Here is a 16270-nt window from a genome sequence, read left to right as displayed (position 1 = left end):
CAGTCACTTGGAGTCACAACTTTCATCTGCAGATCCTTGGAGACAAGGTCCCTCTGAGGATCCTTGAAGAAACAAGGTCATGGTCCATCTGAGGATCCTTGAAGACACATGGTCCATCTGCAGATCCTTGAAGACACATGGTCCATCTGAAGATCCTTGGAGAAACAAGATCCATCTGCAGATCCTTGAAGACACATGGTCCATCTGAGGATCCTTGAAGACACATGGTCCATCTGAGGATCATTGGAGTAAGAAGGTTCGCTTGGAGAGACACAAGGTCCATCTGTAGTTCTTTGTGTCTGCTCCACCACTTTGTGGACAGGTGTTGCTGGAGGCGGGGGAGGCCTCCGCGGCGGCAGGGGGCGCTGTGGGGGTGAAGGGTCGGCGCGGCGGCGGCGTTGCCTGGAGCGGGGAGGCGGCGAGTGGAGGCCCGGGGTCTGGGGTCTGGGGTCCCGGAGGCGGGGGCGGGAGCGGGGGCGGAGAGGAGCTGGTCGGCGCCAAGATGCAGGAACTCATCTCCAATGTGGAGCATATCAGGTTCGAGCTGGAGATGGCGGTGGAGCAGCAACTGGGCGCGCAGCCGCTGCCCTTCCCCGGCATGGACAGTGAGTAGCGGCCTGGACTGGGGACTCACTCATACTCGCCCCCTCAACCCCTGAACCCCCCCCCCCCCCCCCCCCCTCTCTCACCCCCCCCCCCTCCCACCCCCCCCTCCCTCCCCCCCCCCCTCCTTCACCCCCCCCCTCTCTCTCCCCCCCCCCCCCCCCCCTCCTTTACCCCCTAAACCCCTCACCCCCCAACCCCCTCACCCCCCTCTCTCACCCCCCCTCTATCATTCACCCCATAAACCCCCCTCCCCCCCCTCTCCATCTCCCCCCCTCCTTGATTTACCCCCTTAAACCCACCTCACCCCCCCTCCTTCATCCCCCCCCCCTCTCCATCACCCCCCCCCCCCCCTTTCCCCCCTCTCCACCCTCCCCCTCACCCCCACTCCCCCCCCCCCCCTCCACCCTCCCACCCTCACCCCCTATACTCACCCCCACTCCTTCCCCTCAATGGTGAGAGGCACCAGTTGGAGTGTCAGAACCTTTTTCACAGATTAGAAATGTCAAAGGTTTGAGGGCACAGCTTAAGGATGACAGGGGCAACATTTAATGGAGCTTTTACCTCCACAGGTGGTGATTTCCCAGAATGTGATGCCGAGGGTGGTGGTGAAGGCAAATATGAGAGTGCCGTTTAAGATCAGGTCAGGTCGGGGAATGTTCCCCCCCTCCCCCATGGGTCCCATGTAATCCCGTGCTACCTGCTCCATGGTCGGATAGTCAGCCAGCTGCTCCATTGTTTTTCACTGTTGTGGTGGCCTGTTTTTCTTATTTGGAAACACGAATGGGGTGTGTGTAGGAAGGAATGGCAGATGCTGGTTTAAACTGAAGATCGACACAAAATGCTGGAGTAACTCAGCGGGACAGGCAGCATCCCTGGAGAGAAGGAATGGGTGACGTTTTGGGTCGAGACCCTTCTTCAGTGAGAGGGGAGGGGAAGATACAGAAATAAGGAAATAGTTAGTCTGTCCAAAACAATTCATTTCAAACTCCTGGAATGGAAAATAACCAGAGTTTAGACAATTGTTTGAAGTATAAATGGCTCCATTCCTATGACTGGATAAGGGATTTAGAAAACGATTAAACATGTTTTTAAAGTAGACACTTGTTACTTATTTTTCCTCAGAGTCTGGTGCAGCAGTGTGCGAGTACTTTCTAAGGGCATCATGTGGGAAAGGTAAGCAACTGTTGATCGGTTTGATTAATTACTGTTGACACTAACCACCTAAGATTCTTTCATTGAACCTCTCCCGTATCTAATTGTAATTGAACACAAGCCATTCTCTGAGGAAGCAGGTTTGGTTTCCGATTGTGTTTTGTCCCCCACCACCATCCATGGTCCTCCTCCTCCCTGCCTGTTTGTTTGTTTCATTCGATAATGGCAGAGGAAGATGTGAATTAAGCACTTTGTATGGAGAGAAGAAGCACTTGGGTAATGTTTGTGTATCCACCTGACTTGGTGTTGATGGTCCAGTCGTGGCTCATCAAATAATCCTCTTGGCTAAATTATGGGACAGAGAGGAAAATACTGAGACCTATTTGCAGTTTTTATCATGGCAATGATGTCTTTCTCGACGCCGACCGTGATAGGCATTACGGTGGGGACCATCGTCCTGGACTGAAAGTCAAAAACTGCAGACATTTTAATAAAAATTGGAAAATGCGGGGAAACTCTCATGGCACACTGGCATAGCAGTAGAGTTATTGCCTCATAGTGCCAGGGACCCGGGATCGATCCGGATTACAGGTGCTTGTCTGTACGGAGTTTGGACCTTCTCCTCGTGACCAGGCGTGGGTTTTCTCTGAGATCTCCGGTTTCCCCTCACACTCCGAAAATGTACAGGTTTGTAGGTTACTAGGCTTGGTATAAATGTAAATCGTCCCCAGTGTGTGTAGGATAGTGTTATGTGCGGGGATCGCTGGTCTGCGCGAACTCGGTGGGCTGAGGGCCCTGTTTCCGCGCTGCATCTCTAAACAAAACTAAGATTTGAGCAGAATCCATGGGAAGAGAAACGGCTCGTGCTTTAGGTCAAAGATCCTTTGTTCTATTTATTTATCCCCCACCCTCCCTGTATTAAGTTGTAGAGAAATGGGAGAGAGGTGGACAGAACAAAGGGAGTGGCACTGGTGGGGTAAGACAAGGGGATGATGTGCTGGTGATCTGCTTAATGGGAAAGTAAGGTCGGGGAAAACATTGCCCGTTTGTTACCAAAAGTTATGAAATTATGATAATTAGAGAATGAGAACATAGAGGAATACTGCAAAATGCAGTGCTGCTGGTCGGACTGTGTTAAAGGAAAGAGGAAAAGCTGATCTCGGTGACTGAATTGGTCTTATTTTCCTGTGCAGGTGGAATGTGCCCGTTTCGCCACATCAGTGGTGAGAAGACGGTCGTGTGTAAACACTGGCTGCGGGGGCTTTGCAAGAAAGGAGATCAGTGTGAATTCTTGCACGAGTACGACATGACCAAGATGCCAGAGTGCTATTTCTATTCCAAGTTTGGTGAGCTCTGTTCACTCTGGTTGCAATTTCCAAACTAACTGCCTTAGCATGTTGGGCGGCATGGCAGCGCAAAAGGGTAGAGTTGCTGCCTTGCAGCGCCAGAGATCCGGGTTCGATCTGACTATGGGTGCTGTCTGTACGGAGTTTGCACGTTCTCCCTGTGTGACCGCGTGGATTTTCTCTGTGTGCTCCTATCTCCACCCACATTCCAAAGACGTGCAGGTTTGTAGGTTAATTGGGTTTGGTAAAAGTGTAAATTTCCTTTGTGTGTAGGATAGAGCTAGTGTACGCGGATCACTGGTCGGCGTGGACTTGAAGGGCCTGTTTCCGTGCTGTATCTCTAAACTAAACTAAGCATTAGAACTTGGGACAGAATGTGCGTGAAAGAACTGCAGATACTGGTTTAAATCGAAGGTAGACACAAGATGTTGGAGTAACTCAGCGGGTCAGACAGCATCTCTGGAGAGAAGGAATGGGTGACGTTTCGGGTCGAGACCCTTCTTCAGACTGATGTCAGGGGAGGGAGTTGGACAAAGATGGGTTGGAGGAGATGCAAGTGAACCTCTGCCTCACCTGGAAAGACTGTTTGGGTCCTTGGATGGAGGTAAAGGGACAGGTGTTGCATCTCCTGCGGTTGCAGGGGAAACTACCTGAGGAGGGGGTGGCTTGGGTGAGAAGGGACGAGTTGACCAGGGAGTTTCGGAGGGACAGAATGTTGTCTTTGTGACTTCAAAGTTGTAATGCATCACAATTGTGGGTAGTACAGCCATAACAATATTTTACTTTCAATTATCTGGTGATTTAAAAAAAAAAAACTTTATAGAGTTAGTTCCACTAGAAAATGTTCTGTATTGAGTCTCCAGAGACTACAGATGCTGGAGTCTGGAGCAAAAATCGATCTGCTGAAGGAACGCAGCAGGTTGGACAACATCTGTGCGAGGGAAATGAACCATCAACGTGTTGGGTCAAAACCATTCATCTGGACTAAAGAATGGAGGAGAGATAGCCCCCGCTTGAAGATGGACACAAAAAGCTGGAGTAACTCAGTGGGTCTGGAAGCATAAGGTCATATGGTCATGTGATAGGAGTAGAATTAGGCTATTCAACCTATCAATCATGGCTGATGTATCACTCTTTCCTAATCCCATTCTCCTGCCTTCTCCCCATGACCTCTGACATCTGATAACCTCTGGCATCTCGGGAGAAAAGGAATCGGTGACGTTTGGGGTCGAGACCCTTCATCAGTCCCACTTGACTCCATTAACCAATCCATCCCTCCTCACCTGGATTCACCTATTGTATGCCAGCTCTTGCCCCACCCCCTCGCCTCATTATACTGGTTATCTCCCTTGTGGTCCTTCTGTCCAGAGAGACGGTCTGAAACGTCAGCTGTCCATTCCCTCCACGTATTCTGCCTGACCCACTGATATCCTCTACCGGTTTTGTTTCTGTCCTTTTGTGTCTGGGCAGCGTGGTGCTCTTTACTGGGAGCTGGGGTGAGCTGACGGGTCAGTCGTGAGTTTGTGTGAGCATCTGCCACCGCTCGACGGTTTCCAAAACATGCCCTGTTTCAGAAGATGATCACTTATGTATTCTCAGTCCCTAGTCCCGTGTGCATTCAGCTTGAGTGCATGCCCCTGTTGCTTTGAATGGGCTGAGGTTAGGATCTGATAATGCTGCTTGCAAAACCCCTGTGTTTGATTCCTTCACCGTCACCCATCTTCTCTGGTAGAAATCCTCAGATGTGGATATGGCTTCAGAGCAAATTCCTTTGCATGAGTTAGACTGCAGTCAGAATGATGAAACGTTGGAACAAGGAAAAAGGTTCCTGAATCAGTTGGAGGAAGTGGGTTTTGGGATATTGTGTTCATTGCCACAGACGGCTGTGGAGGCAAAGTCATTGGGTGTTTTTAAGGCGGACATTGACAGATACTTGATTGGTAAGAGTGTCGGGTTATGGGGAGAAGGCAGGAGAATGGGGTTGAGAGGGAAAGATAGATCAGCCATGATTGAATAGCGGAGTAGACTCAATGGGTCAAATGGCCTTCTTCTGCTCCTATGACATGAACTTATGAAACAATCTAAATATTATTGCTTTCCTTACTTTCTCCTTATGGTCAGTTAATTCGTTTTTTTTCTTCTGTAGGAGAATGCAGTAACAAGGAATGTCCATTTCTGCATATCGATCCCGAGTCCAAAATCAAAGACTGTCCTTGGTATGACCGAGGGTTTTGTAAACATGGTAAGTGTTACACACTCTGAACAAGTAACGTGGTTGAATTAAATGGATGGATGCAGTCAAGTAGTTTGGTCATGTTGGGGATATGAGAACGTGTCCCTTTGCTTCACTCTCAGCCGGGGCTTTTGTGTGGCTGAGGCTGAGGGAGTGGAACAGAATATCCTTGTGAAAGGGAAGCAATACTTTCTCTCCCTCTTCCATTCTAGTGGATTGCCCAAATGTCAACCTCCACAGGCGAACCGGCTGAGCTTTGAGCTGTTGACCCATGATTGTCAAACTGACATTGTTTTAAGATAAAGACACAAAGTGCTGGAGTAACTCGGTGGATCTGGGACATTTTATAAATATTCGTTATCAGTCTGAGTTACCATTAGAAACCTACTTTTTAATCATAATAAAAATATTGTCATACAGTGTGGAAACAGGCCCAGCTTGCCCACGCCGACCAACATGCCCCATCTATACTAATCCCACCTGCCTGCGCTTGGTCCATATCCCTCTCAACCTATCTTATCCATGTACCCGTCCAAATGTCTCTTAAATATTAATATGTTTAAGAAGGAACTGCAGATGCTGGAAAATCAAAGGTAGACAAAAATGCTGGAGAAACTCAGCGGGTGAGGCAGCATCTATGGAGAGAAGGAATAGGCGACGTTTCGGGTCGAGACCCTTCGTCAGACGGAATTTCTTCAGATAGTTTCTCCAGCATTTTTGTCTACCTTAAATATTAATACCTGCTTTATACCACGTGTGCATTGTTTTTCACCTGAGCATTTGTGACCCGGCGTTGGCAGAGTCCTTTTGTGTGTTGTACATGCCCGAAACGGGAGGGTGTTTATTGCTGAATTATAACTTTAGATTGCCTATCTTCTTGTTGCAGGCCCTCTGTGCAGGCATCGGCACACTCGGCGAGTCATCTGTGTCAACTATCTGGTAGGGTTCTGTCTCGAAGGCCCCTACTGTAAATTCATGCAGTAAGTATACGGCAACTCGGGAGCATGCCATTGAATCATGAAAATCACGCGCGCTGGAAATCTGTAAATCAAACTGCTGAATACGCAGAGGATCAGGCGGCATCTGGGAAGAGAAACCGAGTTGGCGTTTCAGGTTGTAGACCCTTCGACAGAATTGGGAATTTTTTTTTTTGTTGTTAAATCACTTGTAAATTGCAGGGAAGGTGAGGTGATGATGATCCAACATCATCATCGGTTGGGATGAAGGGAATGTCTCTGAGATGGGAGGTAGACAAAAGTGCTGGAGAAACTCAGCGGGTGCAGCAGCATCTATGGAGCGAAGGAAATAGGCAACGTTTCGGGCCGAAACCCTCTTTCGGCATCAGTGGCTGATGCCTTATACAATAACTTAATGGGCTGCATAACTTGATGTTTGTGCCATGTCTGGTACAATTTTAATGGACTGAAATGTTCATTCACCATTGTTAAAACCATATTCAAAAAATGTACAATATATTCCAAGTTCGTTCATCGATTTCTGATGTAATAACGCATGATTTTATTTAATAGTCATGTACTAGAATTTATTGCAAAACTAAGCATCCTAGTAGGCTGATGGTGTATCAAATAGAGGTTTTCGAATGTAAAGGCTTTGAATAGGGTTGTAACTTCCCCTTATGGAGTGCTCCAGAACTGAGAAACACAGCCTTAAAGGTAAGGTTGGAACAATTCTACAAATGGTAGAAGTTATCTATAACTCTTCAGTTTAGATTATTGTCACATGTACCGAGGTACAGGGAAAAGCTTTTTGCAGCGTGCTAACCAGTCAGCAGAAAGACAATACATGATTACAATCAATCGTTTATACAATGTATAGATACATGATAAGGGAATAACGTTGAGTGCAAGGTAAAGCCAGCAAAGTCCGATCAAGCATAGTCCGAGGGTCACCAATGAGGTAGATAGCAGTTCAGCACTGCTCTCTGGTTGTGGTAGGATGGTTCACTTGCCTGATAACAGTTGGGAAGAAACTGTCCATAAATCTGGAGGTGTGCGTTTTCACACTTCTATGCCTTTTGCCTGTGAGCCTGTGAATGATTTAAATTTGCAGCACAGAAGTCGGGAAATACAGGAGAGTTTAAAGGGTGAGCTGATTCCTTGCACTCTTTGGCTGACTGTAAATGTTACTCTGAAGGTTTGTGTTCTAACACACTGTGATTTATTCCCTCCATCAGCCCTCGGTTTGAGCTACCAATGGGTACCGGTGTTGAGCAGCCTCCACTGCAGCAACAGCAGCAGGTTCTACAGAAGGTGCGGATGGAATCCAGACTATTATTTCTCCAAAATCTTTAATCCGTTTACAAATGCAATGGTTTTTGGAATGCAAATGCAATGCTAGCATTTATTTCGCGGGGACCAGATTGTTAAAACAGGGATGCATGTTGCATGTCCGTGTCCAATGGAGGTCCATTGTGAGCAGTTTTGGGCCCCATATCTGAAGAGGGGTGTGCTGGTGTTGGGGAGGGTCCAGAGGAGGTTTATGAGAATTATCCCAGAAATGATTGGGTTAATATACGCCGAGCATTTGACGGCACTGGGTCTGTGCTCGCTGGAGTTTAGAATGACGAGGGGACACCTCATTGAAACTTACCGAATAGTGAAAGGCCTGGATAGTGTGGATGTGGAGAGGATGTTTCCACTGGTGGGAGAGTCGAAAACAACAGTCCATAGCCTCCGAATAAAGGGACATAGCTTTAGAACGGAGATGAGGAATTTCTTTCGTCAGAGGGTGGTGGATTTAAGGAATTCATTTCCACCATAAGGCTGTGGAGGCCAAGTCAATGTATATTTTTAAGGCAGAGGTTGATAGATCCTTGATCAGTAAGGGTGTCGGGTAATGGGGAGAAGGCATGGAGAATGGGGTTGAGAGGGAAAGATAGATCAGCCATGATTAAATGGCGGAGTAGACTTGATGGGCCAAATGGCCTAATTCTGCTCTTATAACTTTTTTTACAATCTATCTCACTCCCTTTTGCTTAATGCATCCTGTTATTATTTGCCCCGGGCTCGGACAAAGTGACTGTATCCATTCAACTTCCCTTGCCTGTAAGAAAATGTGCTTCACCTGGCCCAAGAATATTTCTTTACCCACCGTTATCCATGTTAGTCCCCTGGGTTGTATCAGCATCTTGTCAGGACAGTAGTGGGTACTCTCCAGTGTAGTTCCAATTTCCAGTTGGGATCCCGATTTGTGTGCAGTTGGGCTTTTTAAGTGGGCCAGAAATAACTGTAAGATGGAAAGTGAAAAGGTGGCCAAGATTTCTGCTATGAGCTGCTGCCTAGTAATTGTTTAGTTTTAAAACATCAAGGGACCCCTGCATAGACACACATGAAGAATGGTAGAATCTTGTCATGTCAAGGGTGGATGTATAGTTGATGGATGGGGTCATCCATGTTGTCATGTTAGGGATGAATGGGTGTTTACTTTTTGAATCCCAACACCAGCATCATATTGATGCGTGAAGCAGGGATTTGTTGGAGGGAGACTACCCGGCCAATTTATACACAAATCCCAGTGTCTACCGAACCACACTCTAATAAAAGCTTGTCTGTTTTCTGGGTGAGATGGGGGGAGTATAGCACTTGGGTGGAACTGCTGTCTCGTAGCACCAGCGCCCTAGGTTCGATCCTGACCTCGGGTGCCGTCTGTGTGGAGTTTGCACGTTCTCCCCGTGACTGTGTGGGTTTCCTCTGGGTGCTCTGGTTTCCTCCCACAACCCAAAGACGTGCAGGTTTGTAGGTTAATTGCCCTCTGTGAATTGCCCCCAGTGTGTAGGGAGCGGATGGGAAAGTGTGGATGGGTGATCAACAATCCGGCTGGACTCAGTGGGCCGAAGGGCCTGTTTCCATGTTGCATCTCGAAACTAAACTAAAAATATCTATACTACTAAATTAGTAGTATACAGGTAATAGAGGTACAGGCAGGTGTCTTAAAGTGAGTTATGGGGGTGTCTTTTCACGACTTATCACGCTGTATTCTGAGGTTCATTGGATCGAGCTGTAATTCTGAGATTTGTCATGCGAGATTGGCTCGCCTTTTAACAATGAATTTGTTTGCAATGTGAAATACGGCGATGGTTTGATGCATTCATTATGAATTCAAATTTGAGTTTTGGAGCTGTCCCCTCAGTCTATGAGGTCTGTCTTTCTCTTCCCAGCAGAACATTAATCAGTTTCTGCAGCGATCCTCCTCCTTGGTGCAGATTACCAGCACAAACACCATTGTGGGGCCGCCGAAACCAATGACGCAGCCTGGGGGAATAGTGCCACAATCGCAGTTTCAATCCACATCCAACCGAGGCCCCAGACCGTTGGAGCAAGTCACGTGCTACAAGGTGAGTGGGTCAATGTCATTGGGGAAAAATGATTCCACGAATGATCAAACACTTGTCAGGTCAGGGGTTATGCAGGGCTGTCAAGTGGTACGGATTTTCCGTATTTTGTACCGAAATGCGATTAGAATATGGATGTACAGTTTTGTGATGTTAAATACGGATTTTCAATACGGAGTTCAGTTCGGTCTGAAGAAGGGTCTCGACCAGAAACGTCACCCATTCCTTGTTCTCGCTGCCTGTCCCGCTCCAGGTTTAAACAGAACGGTGAAGTCTGAAGTCATCAGTCTGAAGAAGGGTTTCGGCCCGAAATGTTTCCTTCGCTCCATAGATGCTGCTGCACCCGCTGAGTTTCTCCAGCATTTTTGTGTACCTTAAACAGAACGCTGTCAGTTTAATGCGTGGGAATGTAAATGAAGAGCTGTCGGCTATAGCGCTGTGGGTTCTAAAAATAGCGCTACCAGCTGGAGCGCTGTGTGCTTTAAACATAGCGCTATGGGCTTTACACACAGCGCTGTGGCCACATCGCTTGGGTCACAGACTGTTCAGGAAAATTCTCGTATAACAATGAGTGTTTGGAATTCTCTTTCTCAGTGGTAGTTGAGCCTTTGGTTATTTTTCAGGCAGTGGTAGAATTCTGGATAAGCCTAGTGGTGAAAGGTTACCAGTGGGATTGCAGTTACATTGGGATTGGTCTTGATTTTACAGAACGGTGGGTGGGCTCAAGGGGGAGAGAGGATGGGGTGGAGAGGAGGGAGAGGGAGAAGGAGGGGAGGGAGGGAGAGAGGGAGGAAGAGAATAAGGGAGGGAGAAAAAAAGGTTAGATGGAGGAAGAGAGAGGGTGGGTGGGAAGGAAAGGGGGGGAGGGAGAGAAAGGGAGGGGGATGGTGAGGGAGGGAGGGCAAAAGGGATGGAGGGAGGGAGAGAGGAATGAGGGAGAGGGAGCAAGGGAGGGAGAGAGAGACTTCCAAAATGGCTTCTACATCATCATCTGGGGCAAAAAGCAGGAAGCAGCCGTTCAAACAGCAGTATACAAAGAGATGGCAATGAATGCACTGTCAAGTAAGGTGCGTAGAAGACCTGTCAATTGGTAGCAAAGTTATGCATTCTTGTACTCTTACATGGGTATGACTGCACATACAAAACAACATGACACTATGTAAAAATACTGATTTCCTCAGCAAAATACTGATTTTCAGGTACTAGAATACTGAAATGCTCCGACAAAACTTGGCAGCTCTGGTTATGGGGAGAAGGCAGGAGAATGGGGTTAGGAGGGAGTGATAGATCATCCATGATTGAATGGCGGCGAAGACTTGATGGGCCGAATGGCCTAATTCTGCTCCTATCACTGATGAACATGTCTGAGTTAGAAGTACGTTTTGAGTCTTTACACCACTTTCATATCGACATAAAACCATGTGGGGGATATGGTATGTAGCAAGGAACTGCATACAGTGCCCTCCATAATGTTTGGGACAAAGATCCATCATTTATTTATTTGCCTTTGTACTATACACAATTTGAGGTTTGTAATAGAAAAAAAATCAAATGTGGCTAAAGTGCACATTGTCAGATTTTAATAAAGGCCATTTTTATACATTTTGGTTTCACCATGTAGAAATTACAGCAGTGTTTATACATCGTGTGTCCCCCCCATTTCAGGGCACCATAATGTTTGAGACACAGCACTGTCATGTAAATGAAAGTAGTCATGTCTAGTATTATGGAGGGCACTGTAGGTTCACAGTAAGAGGGGAAAGATTTAATAGGAACCTGAGGGGAATCTTTTCCACACGTGTGGTGAGTAAATGGAACAAGCTACCAGAGGAGGCAGGTACAATGACATTTAAAAGACACTTAGACAGGTACAAGAAAGGGTTAGAGGGAAAAGTACTGATCGTTCATCCAATTTGAGTTGTTTTGTAACAGTTACGTACGTGATGTACATTCAAATGGTTTTATTTCAAAGTACATTGTGGCATTGTATATTAGTACATTTTCCCCATGAAAAGATTTTTGTTTTGATTCTTCAATGAGTGCAAACTATTTTAGTTTATCCTAGCATGTTTACTTCAATACTTTCTTGACTCAGTTTTAATATTTTCATTTTGCTCTGATGAGAATCAGTCAAAATCTCTTGTCACATAAATGAGGGAGTGGTGAGAAATGAAAGCCCTTCTGTGATTCTATACCTATCCAAACCGTCTTGAAATGAATTATTTTTGTTTTGCAGTGCGGTGAAAAGGGGCATTATGCCAACCGATGTACCAAAGGACACTTGGCATTTCTTAGCGGTCAGTAATGAATTCACCGGTGAAAAGTACTTTGGGGGGGGAGTGGGGGGGCGGTACTCTACAATTCAACTGGTGCCCCGGACGGAATGGACATTTTTTTTTCTCGGATGGGGTACGGAATTCAAAAGCTGAATTTGCCTTGTTTGTTTTCGTCCTTCCTTGCACACTGTGATACTTGCTACTGCTGAACCAGCCACCGGTTATAACTGGGGAAGGACTTTTCTCTGAAGAATTGAGTCACTGCAGAGAGCTCCTACCGCACCTCAGCCATACGTTATAATCTCCAAAAACTGTCCAACGAAGCAGATGGGCAGTGGATTCAAGTGAAACTGGGAGAGTCAAAAATACAAGTTCAGCAGATCACTAGAAGATACTATACACTGTGATATTCCTATCACAGTTTGTGCATGTTTTTTTGTTTCTTTAAATACCAGTTTTGAAGGTAGTTTTGAGGCTTCTTTCCCCCCCCCCCCCGTCAGGAATCTGATCTGGGATTTTCTTCAAATTAGAAAGCTTTGTTAGTATGTCACACAGCCCGTGACACGTCAACATGGGATTCAGATTGAGTTTAGTGCAGAACCGGCAGCTATTCATGTCTTTCACATTGGCTCCGCTCTTGTCCCTGGGCAGAACCGTCGGACGTTGAGATGTCCTGATGAGATGCCTGGCCTGTGGGGGTGGTGGGGCAGCAGAACATTTGGTCATTCATTGTGCCTGCCATGGGTGGACTCCAAGCACTGGTTGTAAAGTGCAGAGCTCTAACACTCTTCCACTCGGACAAACTCCCCTCGCATCAATTACACACAAATCAGAAGAACATTCTGGCCTTGTATAAATAATGCAAATAGCTGTTGAAATTGTGGATTGTGGATTACTTTTTGTCACATCGGGTTATTTTGTCAGGGTGCCCTATTAATTTGCCTATATGCTATCACATCTTATAGGAATAAAAGTTTTTAGTTTTGTGGCTAAAAAAATGCAGTAAGAGTTGCTGAAATCTTAAAACTACAAATACCATATGACTGTAAAGGGTTCATTTTTATCCAATTTAATAAATATTTTTTAACAAACATCTTGCGCAGTTTCATTTATTTTCATTACAAATATATTTCTCTCAGCACTAGGCAAGAGAGTGAGGTTTTCCCTCTTCCCCCGACTCTCCACCCGAAATGTCACACATTCCTTCTCTCCAGAGATGCTGCCTGTCACGCTGAGTTACTCCAGCATTTTGTGTCTATCAGGCTTTCCCCCCTGCAGGCCCAGCAGTGACTGATCCAAAAGCTGTGGTCCAGGTGAGAGGGCAAATGTTATCCCTGCCTACCAGCAGCGTTATAATAGGGGGGCAAGACAGGCCTTCTCAAAAAGGCCACTCCTGCTAGAACTTGAGGTTATAGTCAAAGTGTGGGCTTTAATGTACGTTGGGATTCAGTAACTTGGGTGAGTCGGGGCAAGTTAGTTTTCTCTCCATCTTACTGTTTGAGTACAAGTAGTTATAAAGGTTACAGAGGCTGGTATATTCCTGTAGGATGCAGATCTGGACACTTCCAATATCCCTGACGTCTGCCCCTGCAGGAAGTTTCCAGCTACAGCTCCTGGCAGAGTAGATGGAGTCACTGTGGAGCATCCAGGTTGTGGAGAATACAGCAGACAATGTTTAATGACAGCACCTCATGTTTCACTTGGGCAACTTACAACCCAGCGGTATGAAGATTAATTTCTCGAACAAGTAACCCTCTCTTGGCGATCATTTTGCCGCTCGATCCCCATTAACCAACCTGATCTCCCCGTGGCTCAGCACTTCAACTCCCCCTCCTATTCCGAATCCGACCTTTCTGTCCTGGGGCTCGTCCATGGCCAGAGTGAGCACCACAGAAATTGGAGGAGCAGCACCTCATATTCCGCTTGGGCAGTCTGCACCCCAGCGGCCTGAACATTGGCTTCTCAAATTTCCGGTAGCCCTTGCTGTCTCCTCAGCCCTCTGGCTCCTCTTCCTTTCTCCTTGGCTTGGATAGAGTGGATGTGGAGAAGATGTTTCCACGAGTGGGAGAGTCTAGGACTAGAGGCCTTAGCCTCAGAATGAAATTACGTTCTTTTAGGAAGGAGATGAAATGTTGTTCAAGAAGGAACTGCAGATGCTGTAAAATTGAAGGTAGACAAAAGTGCTGGAGAAACTCAGCGGGTGAGGCAGCATCTATGAAGCAAAGGAAATAGGTAACGTTTCGGGCCGAAACCCTTCTTCAGACTTTTGTCTACCTGAGAAATGTTGTTAGTCAGAGGATGGTGAATCTGTGGAATTCTTTGCCACAGAAGGCTATGGAGGCCAAGTCAGTGAATATTTTGAAGGCAGAGATAGATTCTTGATTAGTACGGGTGTCAAGTTATGGGGAGAAGGCAGGAGAATGGGGTTCGGAGAGAGAGATGGATCAGCCATGATTAAATGGCGGAGTAGACTTGATGGGCCGAATAGCCTAATTCTGTTCTATTCCTATCACTTATGACCACTCTACACAGAAGTTGCACTTTGAGCTCCTGGGTCATTGAGGCTGTTTCTGGGGAAGGTGGGACCTGTACAAGCGGGACAGGTAGCAGTTTGGTTGCTTGTAGTTTAATGTAGGTAAATGCATCAGCTAATTCACACAAGAAAGTTCTGGGAACATCAATTAGGCAAACAAAGTTTTGGTGATATGATTGAGGGATAAAAAAAATGTTAGCTCTCCTTCAAGCAGAGAAGGGATTTTTTTTTAACCAATAGAGGAGGATTGGAATTGTTTAGTATTATTGAAAAGGAATTATCTCCAATACGAAATACTTCAAATTGTGATGACCTGTCAGCTTAAATTATGGTTTCATGTTTCTTAAACCACAACCTTCTGACTCGAGTTTATTTACCGCAGCAATGCCAAGCCAGACCTGAGGGCATTTTGGAGCTTCGCTTCTTTGCATTTTCAAATATTACTCAGATTATTGCCAGTCTCGCTCAAATCTTCACTAACAAAGCCAATGAATACAACACAATGATATCCAGTAACCTCCCACCCAAGTAAAAATGTCATGTTTTTGCTTTGTCATTGTCGATCCCATCCAAAATATGTTTAGGTTTATTATTGTCGCGAGCAGTGAGGCATAATACGCACTTTGTTTTGCATGCTGTCCAATCAAATAATACTGGACATATAACACAAGTCAAACTCAAGTACAATAGGTGGAGCAAAGGGGAAGATGCAGAGTGAAGAATACTGTTCTCAGCATTGAAGCGCATAAGTTCCATAAAGTCCAATGTCCACAATGGGGTAGAGGTGAATCGGACACCACCCTAGTTTATGGAAGGACTGTTCAGAAGCCTGATAATGGGAAGAAGCTGTTCTTGAGGGTCCATGATAATATTCCAATTTCCATTTATCTCCTACTCTGGCAATTGATATGGTTGCAAAATTAAAATGCATTACTAGTGAATGTCTTTTTTTGTTGAGGTGCTTTAGTGGAATATATAAACCTGCTTAAATTGCTGAGTTACTGGGAGAATTATTACACCTGCAATCTGATTTTAAAGGGAATCTGTTGGATAATTTTACAATGGGCAATTAAGTCATTTGTTTCTCTTGAGAATATTGCAGTACAAAATTGAAAATATGCATGTAAGAGATTGGTGTAACATGTGTGACTATCATACACATTTTTAGCACAGTGTGGTTTACAAGCAATTGTTGCCTCAGTGTGTGTGTGTGCTTGCTCCATGTCCACTTGCACAAATTTTCATTGGCTAAACAAAATCCTGATTTAAAAAAATTTAATAAATAAAAGGGAACTTTTCTTCTTTCCATGAGACTGACCAATGTGCACTCGTACACCACCTGTACACTAGTTCCATCCTTCCCACCAGGGACAATTTACAGAAGCCACTTAACCTACAAAGCTGTACATCTTTGGGATGTGGGAGGAAACCAGAGCACCCCGAGAAAACCCACGTGGTCACAGGGAGAACGTACAAACTCCGTTCTGACAGTCAGGTTTGAACCCCCAGGTCTCGGGCGTTGAAAGGCAGCAACTCGACCGCTGCACCACTGCTGCCCACTTAACAACTAAAATTGAATTCCCCAAAAGAACACAATGACATGCTTTATGCACAAGCCTTTGATGAGCGTTTCCCTGGAATGTTTTATATTGCATCAATAAATATGGCCTCGTGAAGCTGAATCCAGCACGATCACATTTTCATTCTAAAAATTAAGAAATTGTATTTTTGACGATTACCAGAGGGCAATGAAATATTAAGAAATAACTCAGA

General features: G+C 45.8%; 1 protein-coding gene across 2 annotated transcripts; it reads left to right on the top strand.

Moving 5' to 3' along the window:
* The first annotated feature begins 441 nt into the window (after window positions 1-441).
* On the top strand, window positions 442-13057 carry cpsf4 (cleavage and polyadenylation specific factor 4). 2 transcript variants are annotated; one of them, XM_055651073.1, is made up of 8 exons: window positions 442-605; window positions 1729-1779; window positions 2952-3104; window positions 5251-5346; window positions 6224-6317; window positions 7532-7607; window positions 9515-9691; window positions 11925-13057. In XM_055651073.1, exons 1-8 carry the CDS (start codon window positions 503-505, stop codon window positions 11991-11993), a joined length of 819 nt encoding a protein of 272 aa, XP_055507048.1. In that variant the 5' UTR covers window positions 442-502; the 3' UTR covers window positions 11994-13057. The 2 variants fall into 2 exon arrangements, with proteins under 2 accessions (XP_055507048.1, XP_055507049.1); XM_055651074.1 differs by having other exon boundaries at window positions 444-605; window positions 9518-9691.
* Window positions 13058-16270: the final 3213 nt, after the last annotated feature.

This window comes from Leucoraja erinacea, chromosome 20 (assembly GCF_028641065.1).
Source record: "Leucoraja erinacea ecotype New England chromosome 20, Leri_hhj_1, whole genome shotgun sequence".
Classification (NCBI taxonomy): Eukaryota; Metazoa; Chordata; class Chondrichthyes; order Rajiformes; family Rajidae; genus Leucoraja; species Leucoraja erinaceus.
This window is presented reverse-complemented; position numbering and strand designations above follow the sequence as displayed.